This window comes from Elaeis guineensis, chromosome 3 (genome assembly GCF_000442705.2).
Source record: "Elaeis guineensis isolate ETL-2024a chromosome 3, EG11, whole genome shotgun sequence".
Classification (NCBI taxonomy): domain Eukaryota; kingdom Viridiplantae; phylum Streptophyta; class Magnoliopsida; order Arecales; family Arecaceae; genus Elaeis; species Elaeis guineensis.
Window position 1 is genome coordinate 111,388,927 of NC_025995.2, and position 23,830 is coordinate 111,412,756.

Consider the following 23,830-nt stretch of genomic DNA (forward strand, 5'->3'; position numbering starts at 1 on the left):
GCGCCTTGCGCCGGCCTCTTCCTCACGGCGTGCTGGCGTATGTCGGCCGCCGTCAGTCGTGTCCTCGGCGGCATATCTGAAAAAGACAATAAATGGTCAGTACCGAAGAGGAAGAGAAAAAAGAGAAAAAAAAGAGTGGTCGGAAAAATAAAAAATCGACCTAAACGGGGGACTGGGCTAAGGCTGGCGTCGTACAAGGCCTGCTCGGTGACGAGCTCGCTCTACTTCGGCACTGAGATGTCCTTTAACCGATGAAAGTCCTCCCGATCATCGGCCTCCACCCGACTGTTCTCATTTGGCTCGGTTCGGAGATTCTCCCAACGGACGGGAAACCCCCAAGAAGCAGAAGACGACGCAAAGAAGAACTGATTCTTCCATCCGTGAATGGACGATGGAAGACCAGTAATGAAAGAGAGCCCTTTCCGAGGGACGAAGTACCACCACCCTCGGGCTTTAGGGTGGGGTCGGAGGACGAAGAAGACTCAGAAAAGGGAGATCCGAGGTTCGGTCGGCAAAAGCCGACACAAAAGAGCAAAACTGACTATCAGCCGAACCGAGTTCGGCGCAAGTTGTGTCGGGCATAGCCCGTAATAGTCAAAAATGTTCCGGACGAACTCCGAAACCGAGAATCGAAGGCCGTCCCGGAGATCCTCCAGATAGAAGGCCACCTGACCCTCAGGCGGGCTATTGACCCGACCATCAGCGCCAGGGGCGAACAGCCGAAACTGCTCCGGGATGCGGTACTGCTCCCAGAGCCGATCGACGTTCGGCCCCGAAAGTGAAGAAACCTCCACCTCCGGGGACGACCGAGTGTCTTCGGTCGGCTCTCCCGACCGACTACCTCGTGGGGACGTCCTAGCCATGGATTCAGAACAGATGGCAAGGAAGAAGGAGGAGAAGGTGGGGAAGACAACAGTGGCCCTTGGAAGGAAAAGAAGGAGCTGCAAACAAGGAGCGGAGCGAGAGAGTACCTGGAACGAAGACTCACACGGGCAGAGTTTCAACTGTAAAATGAGGAGGGTAAAAAACCATGTGGGGGTAACTTTGTATATATAGTGCCCCCCAACGGTCGAGATGAAGGCACGGCCAACGAAGACTCCCCAGATCTTGCCGCGTGGCGTCATCTGGGCCGTCCGACGGTTCGACGCACCTGCCTTCAGATCGCGCCACGTCACCTCCATCCGCTCCACCGAACCTGAACCAATGGCCGCACGCCACGTGGCGCGAGGGCCGCGACGTTTGGTATCCCCGAAGGGACGGCGGGAATGACGGTTCCCCTTTCCGATGGGACGGGACGCCTGGCGCCGGCTTTACCGCTGACACCAGCGGGACGTCCGACACGGTGGGGCGTCCGACGCCGACATGACACCTGGCGCCGATGGGACGAGACGTCTGACACCGATTAGACGTCGGACGCCAGCAAATCGCTCGGCATTTATGAGACGCCTGACACCATATCAACCGGCGGTACGGTCGGATCTTTGCATACGACGAATCCACTCCTAGTCGCCAGCTCATCATCCGACTCAGGAGTGGAGGGGGGCAACTGTTGGGGGATACCCACCGACCGACCGTCCAATGGCCGGAGGAACCGACCGACCGACTTACGGTCGAAGGGACCGACCGACCGACTGCCGGAAGGACCGACCGACCGACCAACGGTCGAGCAGACCGACCGACCGACTGACGGTCGGAGCGACCGACTGACGGACGCCATCACCGGCTAATTATCGGCTCACGACCGACTGAGGATATGTCGGACGCACCTTTTCCGACCGACTGAACCCAGAGGTCTGATGGCCGACTCACGTAAGACTCGTCGACCAACGGAGGGGCCCGACGCCACTCAGCTGGTCACCGACTTAGGGTCGGTCGACTCCTCCAATCGTCGTACAGCCGCCAGACTTTGTCAGTTCTGACAGCAACATGCGGCACGGCTATCTAGGGGCATTGTCCCGCCGAGGGCATTGTCAATCCTGGTGATTTGACAACCACACGGCGACATGACACTTTTACGGCGACTCTGACAGTCTACAGTGAGTTGACAGTTCTTCACTTGTCTGCGCCATTAATGACGGCGCCATACCGTGCTCCACTATATAAATCGGAGAAGGCAACAGTGCAAGGGATCTCCATTCTCGCCTTCGAGACCACAGGCTTGCTCCTCCCTCTCCCTCTCTCCTTCGATCGAGCTCTCTGTCTTCATTTCACTGTTGCCCAGTCACCTCTCTGACTTGACCGTCGGAGGGTCCCCGCCGGAGCCGCCTCCGGTCAGTGTGGACTTCTCGTTTTTGCAGGTGCTCATTCCCCGGCGATCGGACGACGAGGCGATTGGCCGCAACAAAAGGTAATAAGATTATGTGGACTCATACAATCATAATAATTCACTAAACTCAAGCATAAAAACCGCATTATCTCTTTGCTAAGTTATCAATTGCCAGCATGGCTAATTGAAGCACAATATTGAAGTTTGGTGTGAGAAGACTTGACCTGGTTCCACCAAACCCGGTGAGCACCAGATCCAATAGACTGACCCAATTTCAAAAGAGTCGGCATCTGGTCCAGCACGTGAGGCCGGCCCAATCTTAGTCAGTACTCGGGACCCCCCAAAGAAACGTGTAATTATTAGCTGGGCCAGGTCCAATAGACCTCTTCAAATCCAACGGTGTCTAACACGCCATATTACCCCTTGTATTTCACCGATTCCAGATTTCGCGTTATCCACCGTGCATATGCTCCAGATTTGCCCTAGTCCACTTGGACCTGGTCCATGCAATAAGTTCTCCATAAGAAACCCTCGCCCTATGCATGAAATCCCTTTCCCTCCTCTGCCCTACAAGAACTCTTCCTCTCCTCTCTTTCCCCATTTCAAATCTCCATTCCGGCGAGCCTCCTCTCGCCGGCAGCTCCCTCGCTCTCGATTTCTCTCCTAGGAAAGTCTTCTCAACTCCCTTCTTCAGGGCTTTATCCTACTTTTTGTCATCGATCGCTCCCTAGGATCGCTCCCTAGGAGCTGGATATCTGAAACCCTAGCCGTTACCCTCCTACTACTCGCTCCGATGGACTTCAACAACCCCGCCGCCCTCGAAACCCTCTCCCAGTGGTTCCTCCAGTCCCTCTCCCCCGACCCCGAACCTCGACGCCGCGCGGAGTCTTCCCTCTCCGCCGCCGCCGCCTCATCCGGCTTCGCCCTCGCCGTCCTCAACCTCGTCGCCACCGACCCCGTCGACGAGCAGATCCGTCTCGCTGCCGCCGTCCACTTCAAGAACCACCTTCGCTCCCGCTGGTCGCCCTCCTCCTCCGATGACCTTCCCATTCCGGAAGCAGAGAAGAACCAGATCAAAGCCCTGATCGTCTCCCTCATGCTCAAAGTCCCCCGCCGCATCCGCCCCCAGCTCTCCGAGGCCCTCTCCATCATCAGTTCCCACGACTTTCCCCAGGCCTGGCCCTCCCTCCTCCCCGAGCTCGTCTCCAATCTCCGATCCGCCGCCGACTACTCCACCGTCAACGGCCTCCTCGGCGCCGCCAACTCCCTCTTCCTCAAGTTCCGCCACTCCTTCGACACCCCCGCCCTCCGCCTCGACCTCAAGTATTGCCTTGATGGCTTCGCCGCCCCCCTCCTTGAGGTCTTCCTCAAGACTGCACAGCTTATATCTGCTAGTGCCACCGCCGGCTCCCCTGACGTCCTCTGCCCCTTATTCGAGTCCCAGCGCCTCTGCTGCGAGATCTTCCACTCTCTCAACTCCATCGAGCTTCCAGAGTTCTTCGAGGACCACATGCGGGAGTGGATGACCGAGTTCCGCAACTATCTCACCGCCACCTACTCGCCGGCGGTCGAGGCTGAGGGCACTGTCGATGCCCTCCGTGCTGCCATCTGTGAGAATCTCCAGCTCTACATGGAGAAGAACGAGGAGGAGTTTAAGGATTACCTCAAGGACTTTGCCTCCGCTGTTTGGAATCTTCTCACGACCTCTGCTGCCATCACTTCCCGAGACCAGCTAACCATCACGGCTATCAAGTTCTTGACCACTGTCAGCACCAGTGTCCACCATTCTCTCTTCGGGAGCCCTGAAGCTCTCCAGCAGATATGCGAGAGCATTGTATTCCCCAACATCCAGCTTCGGGAGGAGGATGAGGAGCTCTTTGAGATGAACTACATTGAGTACATTAGGAGGGACATTGAGGGCAGTGACATTGACACCCGGCGGAGGATTGCCTGTGAGCTCCTTAAAGGGATTGCCTTGAATTACAAGGAGCAGGTGACAGCGCAGGTGTCGATGCAGATTCAAAGGATGCTGGCACTCTTTGCTGCAAATCCAGGCGAGAATTGGAAGGCAAAGGACAGTGCCATCTACCTTGTAGTCGCGCTTGCTCCCAAGGCAGGCACTGGGGGTGCTGCATCTGGGTACCTGGTTGATGTGGAGAGCTTCTTCACATCAGTTATTGTCCCTGAGTTACAGGGTCAGGACGTGAATGCCACCCCGATTCTGAAAGCAGGTGCGCTCAAGTTTTTCACAGTGTTCCGGGAGCAGATCCCAAAGCCTGCTGCAATTGCCCTGCTGCCGAATGTTATAAGGTTCTTGGGTTCTGAATCGAATGTGGTCCATTCATATGCTGCAAACTGTATTGAGAAGCTGTTGATGGTGAAGGACAGGGCTCCTGCCCCGGCACCTGGGTTGAATGCTGTCAGTTTTGTTCCTCGTTATGGTGCATCAGATATCAACCCTATCGTGCAGCAGCTGATGCACAATCTTTTCACTGCACTTCAGTTCCCGGATTCGCAGGAGAACCCATATATCATGAAGTGTATCATGAGGGTCCTTGGCATTGCCCATGTCACTGGTGAACTTGCTCAAGCCTGCATTAATCACCTAGCATCAATACTTGCAGAGGTATGCAAGAATCCAAAGAACCCAACCTTTAACCACTACCTATTTGAGGCAATTGCAGCACTGGTATGGCGTTCCTGTGAGAAGGACCAGTCCCTTATAGGGGTATTTGAAGGGTGCCTATTCCAGGTCCTTGAGAATATATTGGTCAATGACATCTCAGAGTTCTGGCCGTATGCCTTCCAGATCTTTGCAGAGTTAGTTGAGATAAGAAAGCCACCTCTGTCAGATAGTTACATGCAGCTGTTCCAGGTGCTCCTCACACCAGAAACTTGGAAGAAGTCAGCGAATGTCCCAGCACTGGTCCGGTTGCTGCAGGCATACCTGCAAAAGGTGCCAAATGAGCTCAACAATGAAGGAAGATTGGGCCAGGTCCTTGGGATATTTAACAAGCTGATATCAGTTTCAAGCACTGAAGAACTGGGTTTCTTTGTGCTCAATACTGTGGTGGAGAATCTTCACTATGATATGATAGCACCTTACATTGGCACTATATGGAATGTCCTATTTCTGCGGCTACAGAACAAGCGTACTGTTAAATTTGTGAATTCACTTGTGATATTCATGTCGTTGGTTTTGGTCAAGCACAGCCCTGGCATTCTTGTGGACTCGATAAATGCAGTTCAAGCCAATATATTTGGAGCTATTCTTCAGCAGTTTTGGATTCCAAATCTAAAGCTGATTTCAGGAGCCATTGAAGTCAAGCTGACTGCAGTTGCTGCAACAAGACTGATTTGCGAGTCTCCAAGCCTTTTGGATGCTTCAGCAATGGAACTTTGGGGGAAGATGCTTGACAGTATCATTACTTTGCTAGCCCAACCAGATGAATGTAAAGCGGACCTAGAAAATGATACGCCGGATATCCATGAGACAGTGGGCTATTCTACAGCCTTTGCCCGCCTTCACTATGCTGGAAAGAAGGAAGAGGATCCTCTGAAGGAAATAAGGGATCCAAAAGAGTTTCTAGTCACCTCGTTATCTAAACTTTCAGCACTTGCTCCAGGAAGGTATCCTGCAGTCATTGAAAAGTATGTGGAGCCTTCTAACCAAGCTGCACTTCTGCAGATTTGTGGTGCTTATAATTGTGCAATAGTCTAGGTAAGAAGAGATTTGACTGATTTTACTATAACTGATTATTTATAGAATACCTATTTTTGGCCTTGCTCTTTTCTCCATGCACCTAGTTCTTTAAAAAGGAATATTGGCTTGGTTGCTGTTTACTCATCCTGAAATTTTAAAATTTATTGGAAAATTTTGATGTTTGCTCTGCGGTATTGTAGTCTTGGATGATTTTTTTTAGCTACCAAAGCATCTATATGCTTGGTTGTAGTTATGATACTTGTTTATGTGTGCCCGATTTTGCAAATGTGCAAAACTTCATCATTTGTCAAATATATACTGATTATATAAAACTTTTTCTGTCTAGGATGTGCTGAACTTGTTTATGTACATAGTGGGAAGAACTAAGTAGAATCTCACCTCTACTGTTTCTAGCATTTTATGAAATAATGCTTTCACTTTTTTACATTGTTTTGTAACCGAAGACATCTTTTCCAGACAGCTGTACACTAATTTATAATACATATTGTTGTTAAAGTGTATATTCTTTTTGTCTGGAACTGAACAATATATATAGTAACATTAATGAATCAATGGGAGTTTTGAATCCATTTTTTTCTGTTTTACATTTTTTTTTTTGCCTTGCTAGGGAGTTAGGGGAGATTTTGAATGGGATGCTTTTGGTGGTTTGCCTATTCTACAGGTCATGTAGGATCATGGAGGAGAAATGGAAGATATGTTGTCAAGAATGGACTAAGGGTTATTACAAGCAGGATGAGTGAGGAGTGGATTGGTATTTGGAACCACGTGGATGACGTAATGAGGGGAGACTTGATGCAAGAGCTAGGAAGCAAACTGGCTTATTTTTCTAATTGCCGCTTGGAAACAGAAGATTTTGCTTAATGCTGTTTCCTGTGTGTTGGACAAGCAGTTTTGAAATGGAGTGGGAGTATGAATTTTAGTTGCACAATGGCTCATAGTTATGATTCTGGATGCAAACCAAAAATTTGAATTCTAGTACAATTCTAATTTGGATGCATATTTAGATTTATAGTTTTAATCATTATTAATTCATCAATATTAGAAGCATGGAATGCAGGTCTGTGCATGCACAGAAACACACACATATGAAATTATTATTTTATCTGTTATTGGTTATCTTTGCAGTTTATCAAGATTGACTCCACCAATTTATCCGTCCAATTTTGTTGGTCAGTTTATGTAAGCAGATTAATTTGTGAGTTAATAAATTGTCATGTGACTTTTTACTAGCTGTGCATTCTCTATGTGGTTCATTTAAGTTCTTTAATTTTTGGCTGGTTCGCAGCTTTATCTAAAGTAGGTTCTGACATCTAAAATTCCAGGGTTCTGATTGAGAAAAGCTCATGTGCGCTGGTGATTTTTTCTTCTATTTCTTATAAATAAAGGACTCCTGCATGCAACAACTGACATGTATGATAGTATTATAGTGGCACATATATGTATATCCAGACTTGAAAGAACTTGCAATGAATTACAAAAATGGCAGTCTAGATTATTCACCTCTTTGCTAAAAGTAGATGTTTTCTTAAGAGCTCATGAGGTGCATGAGCTCTTCATTCAATATGTTTCTTATGAAGTTTCGGTGGTAATTTTGGATTTTTGATTTCATAGGGTTCACAACTTATGATGTCTATCACATGATGCTGGGATGCTGGGGACTATGCAACTCCACTTATATGCCGCTCCATGAACTTGTGGCTTTTTCAGTCACAATTGCATGTGACCATATTGGTCCTAGATGAGATACACGTGCTTTCTTAAAGGAATCCGGCCTTGAGGTGGTAGTTATAATTTGAGATATATGTCTTGAACTTCTCTAGGGTGGATTTTGGCTGTTAAATTAACACTATATTAAGGTGTTTGTTGAGGAAATGGGGGAGGTGGTGTATGTTTTCTAGGTGCATTCTGGGTTCTGGGGACCTTTGACTTATTTTTAAATACCTATGACCTTGATGGTAAAGAAGTAAAGCCATAGGAAGAGTTGGATGAAGAGGGAGAAAAGATGAAGAGGGTGATAAGGAAATGTAAAAGTTGATGTAGGAAGAGGAGGAAAAGGAAGTGAGGGAAAAGAAAGGAACAACAATGACAACATTTTTGTGTCAGAGCAAAGTTGGAAAAAAATAAAAGGAAAAGAAAATACATGAGGAAGAAAAAATTATTCACAAAGTCCACACTGTTTAATTGATTTTGGAATTCATAAGCAAATATATCATTATTATCTGTACTACGAAAAGTCCATGTCTGAATTTATCCAGGTGAAAATGAGTATGGTACTTGAATGTTTATCCATATATAGGGAAGATGCATTAATTTTTTAAACAAGCAATGATCATCTTACAGAAAATTGTAGTAGATGCACAAGAATCCTCTACCCATCTAGCAAACACAACTATTTAATCTGGAAGCCTGCGTATTGGCTTAGGAATTCCTAGGATTCAAAACTTCTAAGGATTGTTGGCAATAGACATGGCTGCTTAGGGTGTTGCCTTGGGCCCAGTGTCATAGTCCCAATTGACTAATAAAATGGATGCCACGTGGGTTTATTAGCCTAGGCCGGTTCTCTTTCCAATAGCTTAAAACTTTTGGGCTACGAGTCTGTGACAAACGGTATCAGAGTTAGGCCTATTGTGCATCACTACCTTTAATAGTCAATAGTCAGCCGGGCTCCTTATTGGGGGATACCAGAGTTGAGGAGGACCCGGTAGTGTCGAGGAGGATTTGAGTCTTGGGTGGGCCCTCCTCTCTTGAGTATGAGCCAACCATGACGGGAACATTATATAATATTGAGTGGAGATTGTCATGGTCCCACATTAACTGATAAAAGGGGTGCCATATGGATTTATTATGGTCCTCCTCCTGACAATTTAAGCTTTTGGGCTGTGAACCTGTGACATTAGGCACTTGCTTGAGATCTGGGGAGTGTAGAAGATAATGGCTAAAAAGTAGTAAAAGCTAGAAATATAAAAAATAGCTATAATCCTAAAAAATGAAATATAATATATAGAATAAGTTGTAACAAGCAATGGGAACTACCAATTTGGCAACATGCAATACCAATTCATTAATCATCTTCCATACTCAAGTTGATGCAAAATGTCAAGGTGGGTGTCCAGGCAGCAATCAGGCACTCTATATTTTTAAATATTTCTAAGATCTAGCTTAAAGTGTATATTCTCAGGTGTAAGTGTGATAGGTTTACCTATGTTGTCTGGCCTGCAAAAAGTGCCAACCTAATTAATCATGGTGCATTTTGAAGACTCTAAAGATTAGATTGGTTACTAACTTATGGTCTAATTATGAACTGAAAGTGGATGCCCGAAGATAAAGTACTTGCTTTAATTGATTATTTTTTGTCTTTCATGCGTGCATGTGTGGTAGACAATATTTGTGTAAAGTGCCATTTTGCTAGATAATTTATTTTACTACCTGCATCCGTGTTCCTGAGTTTGGTCCTGATATCTTGCACCACAAGTCATGCAAATCAATAATTGATAACAGTTTTATTTGCTGTGTGAGTTTCATTGTTTTCCATGTACATTGTCTAGTCTTTCAGTTTAACCAAACCATATTACCGTTAGTTCTTTTATTTGCTTAACGATTAGCATATGCTGCAAACTTGCAGAAATCAGTGGAATTGAAGGGGATCGATTGACTCTACAGGAAGTTTTTGTCAAAGGAGAATGTAAAAATGAGCATCAGAAATTGTGGGCGGCATCCAACCTCCCAGATGCACTGAGTTGCTGAGTGCTTTGCCTTGTATCCTTGAGTTTTAATCAACAATGTTTGCTTGAGGGAATGTTGTGTCTTAAATTAGTGGAAAAAGCATTTTTTTTCTTTTTCTGGCGGGGGATGGTGTCTGATATCCTATTTTGGAGGTTTTATGCTTCATGTTCCTAGCATGTCTGTCTTGTTGTCAAAGCTTGATTTTTGTCCTCACTATCTTCATTTTCTCAGGATAGCGAGAATCTCGAAGTGACTATTTTAAGGTTTTCAAATGAATTTATCAGAGAACATATTGTGGTATGCCTCCTATTTTGGCTGGCTGGAAGTTCGCTGATATACACAGTGTGCTAAGTCTGTGCAAATTATCGTCTTCGCTTATTTGGGCGAAATGCATGTCTTCTGGTGTTTGGATGCCAGGATTTTTCTTCTTTTTGTATTTTTGTATTCAAGTGGTGGGAGCACCGTAGGCCTTTGGTGATCAGACCGGTCTGATGGCTAGCATCGGTGTCTGACGCACTCTGGCCTTCTCTTCTGCCTGCTTGGAATGAATGTGTATAATAAATTGTTTTATCTTTCTCGTTGCCAAAATAAATTGCCAGGATGCTGAACGACTATTGATAAGTAGACGGTCAGATTATCTGGTAGCAATGCTTGCCAAATAACCCGGGCATCGATACAAGCCCAAATTTTTCAGTTGGACAAAGGTTGCATTGGGATAAATGGAAGGGCCCCTTCAGCGGGACATCCGAGCAGCTTCATAATAAGATTTTGTTACGTTATTTGCGATGTGTGATGCAGAGTACGTTATTTGCGATATGTGATGCGGAGCAGATTAATTCTGTAACCAGCTAGCTGGGCTTATTTTTGGTAGTCCTATATCAGCTATCAGCGACAAATGAATGCGGCATTTATTTTAATTAAAAAAATTAAAAAAAAAGTATGTGACTATTTTTAAAAAAAATTATTGAAGATTTTGCGTCACATCGTTGGGAAGCCCGTCGATAGCCACCGTTTTTGCATCCCCCAAAAACTGAACAAAAATTATATGGGACAGGCACTGTTAAATAACATGTAGGATGGGCTTCATGGTGCCCAATATTTTTCTTAATATTAATTTTAAAAAATAAATTTAAAAATCAAAATTTATTTTTTTTATTTTTAGCATATATCTTTTTTTCTGATCATATAATATATATTAAGTAATAATTATATACTAAATAACAGTTATGTGATGTATATTATAAATTATTTTGATACATATCCAGCAACGATCTAACATACATCTACAACTAAATTGATGTATAATTTATTGAACTTAATATTTATCAATATACAGTACATAATTAGTTGATATATATAATAAAATATTTATCCAACATCTCAATGCATATTTTTAGATAAAGTAATGCACAGTTTTCAAAATATGATATTTATTAGTACACAATACATAAGTAAATAATACATACTAGACGGCTTACTGGTATATACTATAAGTTTTTTTGATATATATTCAATAACGATCAATATATACTTACAGATAAATTGATACATAGTTTATCAAATTTAATATCGATTAGTACATAATATATAGTTAGTTGATTCATTTAGCAAAATATTTATTTGATGTTCTTATACATATCTTTAAAATGATATATAGTTTTCGTAAATTTTTAGATGTAAATATCTCAGAATAGAAGAAAGATTTGGAAGAGGAGAATGGTCTTGAGAAAGATCTGATGGATGGTGCATAAAATTTGGAAGAAAAGAAAAAAACTCAAGAGAAAGATCTTGCAGATGAGAAAAATAGCTTGAGGAAGATAATAGATACAAAAATTTGATGAGAAAGAAAGAGGATATGAATGATCACGAAAGATCTATTTTAGATATATATTTTATTTATTTTTTAATTATTTTATTTATAGAACTAACAAACTTCGTTGATAAGAAAAATTTAATACTTATTTGATTGTTAGATTTTTTCTTTAACTTACGGAAAAAAAAGAAATAATATGATAGGTCTATAGTGTCCGCCCCATATTATTTTTGTTTGCAAAAAGACTCACCGTTTCGGGAGATATGATTGCATGCAGCAGGCGCAAATGAACCAGGGGAAATCCCGGAGCATATGCACGGTGGATAGCGCGCAATCCGGAATTGTTGTTGAAATACAAGGGGTAGCTTGTATCAAAAAATACAAGGGGTAGCGTGGCGTGTCATGCAATACGGAGGCCCGTTTCGGAAGCTGCATCACCTGACATTCCTCGAGGAGAGCCATACCTTTTGGCTCTCTAGTTCAACATCTAGAGTCTGTAGCAACTTCTTAATAGTCGAGTGTTCTGGAAGCAAAGTTCGTAATTTTAGGACAAATTCACGGCCTGACTTAAACTACCAGCTACAACAAGCATACCAATATCCTATTCAAAGGGTCCGAGGGGCAAATTGCAAGCTCATGCCCATAGCATGCTGCAAAGTAACCACAAAGTATTAAAAATATACCAATGTTGTCCGCAGTAAATTGCAAGGTCATATCAATGCTGCAAGCTTTGCACTCTTGCTCGGAGTCCAGATCTGAAATCCAATGGATTGGTAGAATGGTGGATGGTCGGGGTCAGTCTGGTAATGAAATGGCCCCTGGGTGATGACAGTATGACTCCCAGAACTTGCCATATGATGCGAACGATGACTCTCTCCTTGCAGAATGGTGGGGTTCTTAGTTCCGTGCGAGTTGCAGTTATCTTTGGCCTATTCTTTGAGTACGTCTCAGCAGGACACATCTCTCTTCCATCACTACCCACGCACAAGATACAAAACTGTCTAAAGCTTGTGACTACGAATTCTGTTTCATTCGTTCTCGCCACCAACAGAACTCCTATTTCACAGGCAAAGACCATACGTTCAATAACAGCAGAACTTTATTACATGTGTGACACCTTATAAGCTGCAGTTTAAGGAAAACCCATGTATATACAGTAGGAGTGAGAATGAAGCCGTAGCATATTTTACACCACAAATGTCTAGTTTATTCTTTTTTTGTTGATACAAGATGTCTGGGTTTTAGTAAACCTCTACGCCACCAGATGCACAACCTGATCCTTGAGATCCAGCAACATCAACCCAAACCTCATTGACACGACCGATGAAGCGAAATGGGGAATTATACTGAGCAATCGAGTATGCATTGTTTCCAGAGTCGGTTGAGTTAGCCCAGCTCGATCGGTTCAAGCTGACAGCTAGTCTCTCTGCTTCCTTGATAATGTTGCTGTCCCGTGCAAAGCCAGAAAACTGCCTTACTGCAATGCAGTGACTTGGCCATTTGTCAGCATGGAGGTTCAGTTCAGGGAGAGGAAGGGGAGGGGAAGCTTGGAATTTCACTGGTAAGTAGAGGCGTACGTAATAGGCTGAAGAGTGAAGAGGGCCCGCATCAGGAACAATGCTTGTTAAGACAGGGGTGGTCATACTGATTCTAGACCAATTTAGATTGGCTCCTTCAATGTACTGAAACAGACTGATAAGAACAGGCAAGACGGTCAGCACAAGCCGCGCCCCCCCCCCCACCCCAAAAAAGAAAGAAAGAAAGAAAAGAATAGCTGTTTTAAAAGTGAGAATGAAGATTCAAAAGTCATAAAACAAAATGCACGTGGTAATATGCAATTGCTCTTCATAATTGCATAATAGCACAAAATCATATGAATCACAGAGGAGTCGATCAATAGTGATGATGTCAGAGAGAAAACAAAGGTTCTCTGCAAGTACTTCAATTATTGATGGACATAACTTCAATGGATGACAATGTCAATCTCATTTACCAATAAGCCACATCCCATTTGTGAGCTGCTGGCTTTATGAACCAAGGCATGTTCCATCACAGTTTAATAATGTTTTAAAATATTCGCTGCTGACCTAACTTCAACACTTTGAATTGGTGTCAGATTTCACCGAGGTATCTTTGGGCAAGAGAGGAGCCTGTTCTAAAACCTAAAAGGCCATTTGGTTGGTCTAGAGTTAGGCTCAAGCAACTAGCAAGCAATGCTGTTTCCACTGGCCTCATCAAATAGAATGGTTGGAAAATTTACTGTTTAAAATACTCTTGAAAGACCTTAAAATCTGACACACACACACACACACACATGGATTTAAGGCGATCGTATTAAAACGGGTGGAATCCAGAACAAGATATTTTTAGGAACTGTAAATGTCTTGGAGCACCAGAAGTAATTAAAAAAAATGAAAAAATCAACTAGATTATTAGTGTCACATAAATACCTACATACATAGATACATATCTATACTATATATTAAAGCACATCCCTGTGCTCTCCCCGCATGCCTGACATGTGCTGATGTGTCGCCACATGTCAGCTCTATTTTCTTCTCTTCCTTCTTGGCTTCGGACCTCTCCTGAGTCTTCTCGAAGCTCCCCAAACCCTCGCGGACGCCAATCTCCTCCCCAAACCCTCGCAGACGCCAACCTCCTCCCCGCACCGCTCTCCTCACTACCACCTCCTGGCACGGCCGGCCCTGGGGCGGGTCAAAGCGGGCGACCGCCCCAGGCCCCCAGGCCCTTTTTTTTTTTTTTTTTCCGTCTGCGTCTGCCTGAGAGTGAGAGGGTAAGAGAATGGGATAAGTGCCTCATGGAGATGTTGTGCCATGCACAAAAGATGTGAATCAGTAGATCAGATTCGATGATCCTTGCGAATCATATTTGTGACCCCTTGTGGCAAGCATCATAGGGTATCGAGGAATGTGAGTAAACCAGTTTCAAGAGATTGACAGAGAGGAGGGAAGCAGGGCCAGCACAGGGGCAGGTCGAATTGTGCGACTGCTCTAGGCCTTAGGCCCTGCATTAATATTCTAATGGGATGCAAAGTTGATTTTCTACAATATTATAATAAAAAAAATAATTAAATAGGTTAATGATAGGTTTTACACGTTGCTTAACGAATATATCTATAGAAAATTATTGTATGTGGATTAATTTTTCAATAATAATTAATATTTAAAATATATTAATTTTTATTAGAGAAGGCCCCTTTTTTTCATTTAGCCCTAGGTCTAAAAAATATCAGGACCGGCCCTGCCTCCTGGTCTCCGCCGTCGCCTTCCTCCCAGCCTTCCTCTTCGATCCATCGCCGCCGCACCCCTCCTCTTTTGCCTAGCCACGGCCGCCGCCGCTGTACAACAAGGCCCACGGAGTGCGGGGGCTGGAGCAGAGCGAAGAGGAGATGTGGCTCCTCTACGAGGGGTGACTCGTGAAGCACGGGCGAGCGTACAATGCACTCAGGGAGAAAGAGCGGAGGTTCGAGATCTTCAAGGACAACGTTCGTTTCATCGACGCCCACAATGCTGCAGCCGACTTCGGCCACCACTCCTTCCGCCTCGGTCTCAAATGCTTCGCTAACATGACCAACGAAGAGTACCGTGGTGTCTACCTCGACACCCACCCCGCCAGCCAACGCTGTAGGGCCCGCTTTGGAAGCAACCGCTACCGCTACAATGTCGACGAGGAGCCGTCGGAGTTCATTGACCGGAGGGACAAGGGCACCGTCACCACCGTCAAGGACCAAGGCAGCTACGATCAGTCCCCTAACCCCTCCAATTTTTCTCCTTTATCTCCTCTTCTTTCCGGCCAAATAAAATAAATTTACTATTTTACATCCCACGGATCACCCTTTTTTTTTTGTTTGGAACCTTTCAGATTCCTCGCAACGGATGAGGCGCGAGCAATGGAGATGTGGGGGTGGGGCGCAGCAGCCGGCTGAGCCACAGGGGGCGGGTGTGTGCTTTTTTTTTTTTCCATGGACCGCGTGGGGGGCGGGGGGGAGAGGCACGGCCAGCGGAGACCATGCAGTCCACAGGAGAAAAACAAAACCCCACCCCCTTCCCCTCGCGGCTCCACCGGCCGTGCCTTCCCCTCCCCTCGTAGCTCTGCTGGCCACTGCGCCCTGCTTCCGTCCCCGGCCCCGTGGCTCCGCTGGCCGCACCTCATCCACTGCGAAGCGCGGGTGACATCCTAGCATACATACATACAATGCTCCCGCCTCCGCCCCTGTGGCTCCGCTGGCCGCACCTCATCCATTGCGAAGCGCGGGTGACATCCTAGCATGCATACATACAATGCTCTTGTGACTTAGCAAATATGGGAGTGTATGTCCAAACAATATCCACTGGAATAATATTATACTGACCATGGCTATGCCAGAGGGAAAGCATAACACGCCTCCATGCTCACTAATTTGTTCCTTAATTTTCATTTAAATCTTATTTTTATGTATTTTAACAATTACTTTCTGAATTTTTTTCATTGTTGTTTCCATATTCTTTCACAAAAACTGTTGCTGTGTCCGCAAAATAATGCAGCATATGAAACATAGGAATTAAAAAAAAAAAATACAAAACAAGTAGCAAATGAACCAGAAATGTTTTTTTTTTAAAAAAAACAAAATGTGATGATGTTGTCAGTTGGTAAATTTCCATTCTATATTCTACGTTACATAAAATATCTGCCAACCACCCGTCTGCCTTGGTGGCTTGGCTCTAATCCCTATCAACACCTTGGCGAGGGTTCGACCTGCGCCGCCGCCTTCCTCTTCAAATTTACATAAATATCTGAGTTTTGACGGTGCATCTCTCAATTAGAACAAATAAAGCACGCAACTAAGCATTGAAATCATGATAATATGGATAGTGTAAGATCTCTTCTAGTTCGAAATACTGGTCCATCGCGACTAACCTGTCTAAAACCACGGAGGGGTCTCAGCTTCCATAAAAGTTAGGGACCTCTACGCTAGTCTTCACAATGGCTCCACTTCCCTAAGTATCTGTGCTTCTCCTACTGCTTGCACCACGGAGGGGTCTCAGCTTCCATAAAAGTTAGGGACCTCTACGCTAGACGTCTTCTCCTTGGGGCATTTGGTCGTCCTACCGAAGCTTCTGACTCACGCTACCGAAGCTTCTGACTCACGCCTCCCGGCCTGACCTCTTTGGCTGAGTTTTGACGGTGCACCTCTCAATTAGAACAAATAAAGCACGCAACTAAGCATTGAAATCATGATAATATGGAGAGTTCTTACACTAGGTTTCTCACATCGACTGCTAGTAATTTGGATTCAACTTTGAAATAATATATAAACATAAATTCCCAGCTCTCTAATTTTGATTAAGATTACTATTTAGAATCAACTTTAAAATTACGCAACTATTCATTCAATCCCCATTTCACATATATATTATCAAAAAGTCAAACACATCTCAGATGGATGCTATTAGAAATCCAAAGCTATAATTTTCCAATTTCCAAAGCAGAGAGGGTTTGGGGTCACTACCGATGGAACCCGAGCTTGGTGGCTTTCTCGAAGGAGACCTCGTCCGTGAGAGCGGACATCCATGCCGACTCTCGGTAGAGCCGCACCTCGAAGTCGGATTCACGTCAGCGATTAGCAGAAACGAGAGCGCGAGGAAGAGAGATAGGGGAAAGCTAAGCTTCTTCATCATCTATTCACCCACTTTTCGCGAAGACTATTAGGTAGAAAGACAACGGAATGGGGGAATAAAAAAGAAGTCGCCCGGCTTTGTGTGACTAAAAGCACGCAACTAAGCATTGAAATCATGATAATATGGAGAGTTCTTACACTAGGTTTCTCACATCGACTGCTAGTAATTTGGATTCAACTTTGAAATAATATATAAACATAAATTCCCAGCTCTCTAATTTTGATTAAGATTACTATTTAGAATCAACTTTAAAATTACGCAACTATTCATTCAATCCCCATTTCACATATATATTATCAAAAAGTCAAACACATCTCAGATGGATGCTATTAGAAATCCAAAGCTATAATTTTCCAATTTCCAAAGCAGAGAGGGTTTGGGGGGTCACTACCGATGGAACCCGAGCTTGGTGGCTTTCTCGAAGGAGACCTCGTCCGTGGGAGCGGACATCCACGCCGACTCTCGGTAGAGCCGCACCTCGAAGTCGGATTCCGAGTGGACGACGGTGTACTCCGGGGATTCAGTCCCATGGACGTCAGCGATAAGCAGAAACGAGAGCGCGAGGAAGAGAGATAGGGGAAAGCTAAGCTTCTTCATCATCTATTCTCACACTTTCCGCGAAGACTATTAGGTAGAAAGACAACGGAATGGGGGAATAAATAAAAAAGAAGTCGCCCGGCTTTGTGTGACTACTCGCATAAAGTCTTAATCATCTATTCTCCCACTGTCCGCGAAGACTATTAGGTAGAAAGACAACGGAATGGGGGAATAAAAAAGAAGTCGCCCGGCTTTGTGTGACTACTCGCATAAAGTCTTCAAGCACTTTGCCGGCTTTATAAGAATACTCATATTCTAACAAAAAGAAGCTCTATGTATACCCAAAAAAAGCAACAGAAAGAAATTCTAGCCAAAAATAAGGAGTGTATATATCAACTGATACCGCAATCCCATTTTCTTCCCCTTCCGATCTACCGCTTCGCCCTAGCGCTTCTTGGGCGACCTCCTCTTCCTCCTTACGGCGCTCGCTTTCGTAGACGAACTCGCCTTCTTGGGCGCCCTTTCGACCTCGCCGACCTGAACTTTGAGGTGGACCACTGGCTTTGGAAGGCCTATTGGGTGCTAAAATACCGTCTCGGGCTATGCACTCGGCCACGATTCCTTCGCAAGTTTTCTCCTTTAGGTAATTTTATTTAATCAAAAGAGAAGGTAAAAAAAAAAAGCTTGATCTTTTTCCCCTTTCCACGGTTAAATTCTTGTTTTACTTGTTGGAATTCGTTGAAATTTAAGGACTTGTTTTCTGAAAAATCGTCCTCTATGTTACAATCCTTCATTCTATCAGCCTCATACTGTATCAACTAAGACATTTTTTGTGGAAAAAGCAATTAGTTTGAGGTGTAAATTATTGTAACATTTTCCTGTCTGCTACTTTGACCAGGATAGATGTAAGGGATCCTCCTAAATTGCATTTTCCTGTGTTCCACAAGTTGTCGAGAATTACGGCAAAAGGAAGAACTCTGTCGACAAAGTGCTGTCTAAGTGTCAGAGGCGAAGGGCTTGAAAGATTTGAACACTCGGTGGGAGACAAAGATGCCGTGATCATCGTTGATCATGGATCTCGACGGCAAGAATCTAATTTTATGCTGGGTAAGCTTAGTCCACCATACTTTCTAATTCTACTACCATTTTTTTTTCGGCATTTTTTAGTCTCTATGAAGAGCTCAAGTATGTATCTTTGGAATTGCAGATGAGTTTGTTGCCATGTTCAAAGCTAGGACTGGTTATAGGATAGTGGAACCTGCTCATATGGTAGGTATTCGTTGTATTGTGTTTCTTTGTTTCTAAGAGGTCGAGCTTCTATTGCTTTATCTTCGAATACGGTAGAGTGCCATCAGTACTTTCTGTTAACTGCAATAAAAATCTTCTCGAGACTCAACTGCCATGGATATTTATTGTCATTTTTCTGTTGCCTTTTCGGATTGTAATCTCAAGCATGCTTTTGAAATGATATTAAATTGCTTCCCAGATATGGCAGGAGGAACTGGGAATCAAATGCCAGACGGTTGTTTTCTTTACAATGCAAACTTCATTTTCTTTAACCACACGTGCACTTTTTCTCTTTCTTCTATGAAAGTGTCAGTTTTATGGAACTTCTTTCCTTTTTATGCTACTAACTGGCTTGCAATTCACTCGATCAGTTGATTTATCATACATCATGCATCATAACTCCATTAAATATGGAGTTGTTTTTTTTTTTCCCTTTCCCTTCTTTTGGTCTCTAAGTTTGAGATTGTTCTATTGTTGAGTTGCTGTTTGTTGCATCATTTTGGAATTTGCTGAACCATCATCTTTCTGAAAAATTAGGAATTGGCTGCACCATCAATCAGGGATGCATTTGAAACATGTGTGCTACAAGGAGCAAAACGAGTTATTGTCAGTCCATTTTTCCTCTCCCCAGGACGGCATTGGCATCAGGTGTGCCGTGATTATGCTTGGAAGTGGCTTAAACTTGATTGATTTTGAGTTTGTTTTTATAGGAATACCTTGTGATTTTTAAATAAGAGTTGCTGAACAACATGAAGCTTTTCTGTAAAATCCTTGTTGCATGTTTCTTAGGATATCCCTGCGTTAGCAGCTGAGGCATCCAGGGAGCACTCAGGCATATCCTATATCATCACAGCACCTCTTGGTCTGCATGAGCTTATGGTGGTATGGTATTTCTTCACTTTTTCTTTGCCTTTAGGTGCTTATTACCATTGTTAAGCTTATACACTTGTGCACATGCACTAACTCATGCTCTCAGGCTCTTAAACAGGTGGCATTATACCTGCGAACATGGATATGCTCATTTATCATGTTGCTGATACTGTAGAACACACTAATAACAAACAGTGATAATAAAAAAACAAATGACAAGTTGAATTGACTTATTTTTCCCTACAAGTGTAGCGAGCATCACAAGGCATGAATTTTCAGTATTTCATTATCACAGCATTGCATTATGGATATAGACATCACCTTGGCAATTTTTTGACAATAATTTGTTTGATATACACCTTTCTAAGAAAACATTCTCTAATATCTTGAAACAATTAGTTGATGGCTTTCTGAGAATAAATAAAAGCCTGCAGTGGCCCCTAGCATAGATGTAGATATGATGAGTCAAGCATCCATCAAAAAAAAAGGAGGCTTGGAGAAAGGAAGGAAACAAATAATTTTTCAATCATAAAATCATGGGAAATAGCCATTTCTCTGCCTTTATAGGTGAATTTCTCAACCTTTGGAGAGCATTTAAAACTAGTTCCTTCATTAAATCATAATTGACCTAAGCTCTCATTTAAAAGCAACATAAAGCTGACATGTTTTAGACTTGCAATTTATTCTGTGATCATAGTTGAGCTCCTTTGATCCTGTTAAGAACTAAGAATGAAAACCTAATAAGCAGAAAGCCGGAGGCCTCCAGAGTTTGCTTTTAGATAAGTGGTCATATTTTCTAAACAGAAAAGTATCATGAAACATGTGCCCCTGAAATGACAGCAGAATCAAGGTATCTGAAAATTTTAAATATATAAACAGAGGGTTGTTTATAAGGTATGGTTATGTGGAGGCATAGCCTACCAGCTATCTCAAGGAACACCATCTGTGAGTCATTTGTTTCAAGCAATTGATGTAATGGATTTTTTTATATATACTTTGTCGATGTATCGAGCCAAACATTAAGTAATTGATATTTTTGTAGTGTTCAACGGTTAAGGGTTTAACTCATTATGGCTCTGCTCCTTGTTGGTCATGTATTATGCATTCTGTAAGGTAGATCTTTCATTGAATGGATGACATATATCATGATATGCGAAGCGTCATCATCGACAGTATGTGCAGCATCCCAGACTTGATATCCATCATTTTCGAAAGGACTGTAATCGCTTGCAGCCAAAAAGTCATTCTCTCTTCTTGAACTTCTTTATATCCATCATTTTCTAACTGACTGTAAGGTAGGTCTCCCATGTTATGTTTCAACATCTTCATCTATGTTCCTGCCCTTCACAAAAACCTCTATTCATAATTCTTTTGAAGTGCCATATTCATTCTATTGTAAGATCAGTAGAATGTCATATTATGGCAGATTCATCCTGAACAAATTGTCATAAAAAAATTGCATCTGGTTTAGTGCTATATTTCTCGCTTGGACTTCCATGGTGCATTCAGTATTTGCTGTTTGACTATTTTTGTCGGTCCATTTTGATCACTCTTAAGCCTTGTATTTTTGCTTCATGCCTCATGTATACTCCGATTAAATAAGCAATGCTGTGCCATTTATTGACATCTAAATTCATATTGCTAATGCACCTTATATTGAATACAAAGGTCATCCTTGAGGCTGGGTCTTCATCTTACTGGTTGACAAGGATTCGCATGATCTCTTGGTAATCGGTGTTAAACAACTTAATCACTAATGTCACTTTCATTCGCTTTGTACCACAGAGTGAACTACTAGGTATGTTATAATTTAAGAGTTGTCTTAGGGTGTGCCAATTAGATTAATGCCTTTTCAGAAACTCTGCAATTCAGTGCCGGATGGAGAAGGCATGCTCTCAGGTTTGGGTCACTTGCTCGTGTTATCTGCTGCCTTGCAAAATTATGACACCACTTTCCTGTTCTATGTTGGATGAGGGGAAGGAAATTATAGGAAAGAATAACCAGGAACTATGCTAAAGTTGAAAGAAATGGCTGCAGATAACACTTGCTCGTGTTATCTGCTGCCCTGCAAAATTATGACACCACTTTCCTGTTCTATGTTGGATGAGGGGAAGAAAATTATAGGAAAGAATAACCAGGAACTATGCTAAAGTTGAAAGAAATGGCTGCACTTTTTTGGGTTCATTTCCCTGGGCTAGCTGCAAGCTTGGGAAACATGAAAAGTAGAATTAGAGTGCTTTATGCCTTTATGAGCTTTTTATTTAATTTGAACCTGATTTCATTATGCAGGATGTGATGAATGACCGAATAAAGCACTGCCTGAGCCATGTAGCTGCTGATGCTGATGAGTGCACTGTATGTGCTGGAACAGGAAAATGTCGTTTATATTGAGAAAATGTCATTTATAGGCAAACTGTCATGCACAGGATCATAAAAGGATGATGATATGGGAGCAAGGAGTTGTAAAGTTAACTGTGCATCTGCGGAGGAGATTTCGTTCACTTGTCCTTCTCCATTCTTTCCCCACCCCCTCCAAAGCCAGCAGTCATCAGTTATATGTTTTATTTAACAATATATTTGCCAAATCCTGAAGTTCTTGACTTCAGGGGTATGTAATATCCTGGCCGGTATATCTTTTTAAGTGATGCTCACTGGTGAACGGTCTGAGCTGTCATTCTTTGTGCTAAATTCACGGAGGATCTTTTGAAGTGCACTTCTTGTATGCTTATTCGCTGTTTGGGCTCTTTCATCTCGTGCATTTTTTTTTTTTTTTTTTTTTGAGAAAGTCTTTGTACACCGCATGTAGTGTAATAAAAGTGATGTGGAGCACGCCATCCAACCATATTGGAGCATATGGCCATTATTTTTCAATATATATTTAATAATATATTTAATACCTACAGTTTTATTTTTTTTTATTTAAAATTTTAAATAACAAAATTATCTCTTTTATTCTGAAAAAAATTATAACGTCTTACGGTTATATTATAATATACGGTCATATTACTATTTTTGTAAGAAGTCATAATTTTTTTTAAAAAATTATAAAAAAAAATGATATTTTTATCGTTGAAAATTTATAAAATTTTTAAATGATAAAAATATTTTTTTTTTATGACATTTTGTGATTAAATTATGAAAAGAAAGTTATAATTTGATCACAGAATGTCATAATATGATCACAGGATGTCATAATTTTTTCAGAAAAAGGGAAGTATTTTCGTAATTCAAAATTTTAAATAAAAAAGTGAAATTGAAAGATTAAATATGCGGTGAAAAATGATGGCTACGTGGTCTAATTAGGTGGAATGATGTATTTTTTTTACATCGTATGCGGTGTATAAAGAATTTCTCTTTTTTTTTTTTAGTGTCTCTGTATGTGTGGATAGTGGGTTTGGGCCGTTCCTCCAGGGGGAAAAAAAAAAAAAAAGGGCTTCCTGTGCTTCAGGGTATGCCTCAACCAATTAACATTACACAGGAAACTTTTGTACTCATTTGAAAGCTAATTGGGACTTTTAATTTGAAGCTGCTTCATTTTGGTAACTTTTAAGGTTTCGTTCGTGTTTGATGGTGTGCATGGTCCATCATCTCCAATCTGAAACCATTATTCATCGCGCCATGCTACATCCACTGGTAGCATCACCATAAAACAAGTGAAAAAAAAAAAAAAAAAAAGGGGTCTGGCATCACTATTTCAGAAAAATGATCTAAATTGAGCATTATCTGATAAGTTAAGTAAATTCTTGGAATAAAATTACTAGCTCAAAATTGTTTCTCATGAATCACTACCGTACTTCATTATCGAATTTCTTTATTTCCAAGGGTGTCCGGTCCTAACCTATGGCAACGGCATTATTAAGAAGATACTCAATCTCAAAATCTCTTTGATAATTTTAATTTTTATAAAAATAAAATTATTTTTTTTGACAAAA

General features: G+C 42.6%; 3 protein-coding genes and 1 long non-coding RNA gene across 11 annotated transcripts; 2 read left to right on the forward strand and 2 right to left on the reverse strand.

Moving 5' to 3' along the window:
* The first annotated feature begins 2,805 nt into the window (after nt 1–2,805).
* LOC105040914 (exportin-2) lies at nt 2,806–10,013 on the forward strand. 6 transcript variants are annotated; one of them, XR_003800257.2, is made up of 3 exons: nt 2,806–5,987; nt 6,598–6,927; nt 9,613–10,013. XR_003800257.2 is itself a non-coding variant. In XM_010917663.4 (2 exons), exon 1 carries the CDS (start codon nt 3,060–3,062, stop codon nt 5,985–5,987), a length of 2,928 nt encoding a protein of 975 aa, XP_010915965.1. In that variant the 5' UTR covers nt 2,806–3,059; the 3' UTR covers nt 9,613–10,013. The 6 variants fall into 6 exon arrangements, 1 of the variants encoding a protein (XP_010915965.1); XR_012139992.1 differs by having other exon boundaries at nt 6,652–6,965; XR_831292.4 differs by having other exon boundaries at nt 6,652–6,927.
* A 2,594-nt stretch (nt 10,014–12,607) lies between these two features.
* Nucleotides 12,608–17,892, reverse strand: LOC105040913 (uncharacterized). 2 transcript variants are annotated; one of them, XM_010917662.4, is made up of 2 exons: nt 17,596–17,892; nt 12,608–13,218 (listed from the first exon to the last, which is right to left on the reverse strand). In XM_010917662.4, the coding sequence occupies exons 1-2, from the start codon at nt 17,802–17,804 to the stop codon at nt 12,768–12,770; spliced, it is 660 nt and encodes a 219-aa protein (XP_010915964.1). In that variant the 5' UTR covers nt 17,805–17,892; the 3' UTR covers nt 12,608–12,767. The 2 variants fall into 2 exon arrangements, 1 of the variants encoding a protein (XP_010915964.1); XR_012139993.1 differs by lacking the exon at nt 17,596–17,892 and adding an exon at nt 17,036–17,589 and having other exon boundaries at nt 12,975–13,218.
* Nucleotides 13,926–17,029, reverse strand: LOC140856596 (uncharacterized). The gene is made up of 2 exons (XR_012139994.1): nt 14,792–17,029; nt 13,926–14,213 (listed from the first exon to the last, which is right to left on the reverse strand). It is a non-coding gene; the product is annotated as an uncharacterized lncRNA (long non-coding RNA).
* Nucleotides 17,893–18,059: 167 nt separating the features above from the next.
* Nucleotides 18,060–22,611, forward strand: LOC105040911 (sirohydrochlorin ferrochelatase, chloroplastic). 2 transcript variants are annotated; one of them, XM_010917660.4, is made up of 6 exons: nt 18,060–18,384; nt 18,645–18,848; nt 18,949–19,010; nt 19,566–19,676; nt 19,818–19,910; nt 22,188–22,611. In XM_010917660.4, the coding sequence occupies exons 1-6, from the start codon at nt 18,075–18,077 to the stop codon at nt 22,287–22,289; spliced, it is 882 nt and encodes a 293-aa protein (XP_010915962.1). In that variant the 5' UTR covers nt 18,060–18,074; the 3' UTR covers nt 22,290–22,611. The 2 variants fall into 2 exon arrangements, with proteins under 2 accessions (XP_010915962.1, XP_010915963.1); XM_010917661.3 differs by having other exon boundaries at nt 18,179–18,384; nt 18,640–18,848.
* Nucleotides 22,612–23,830: the final 1,219 nt, after the last annotated feature.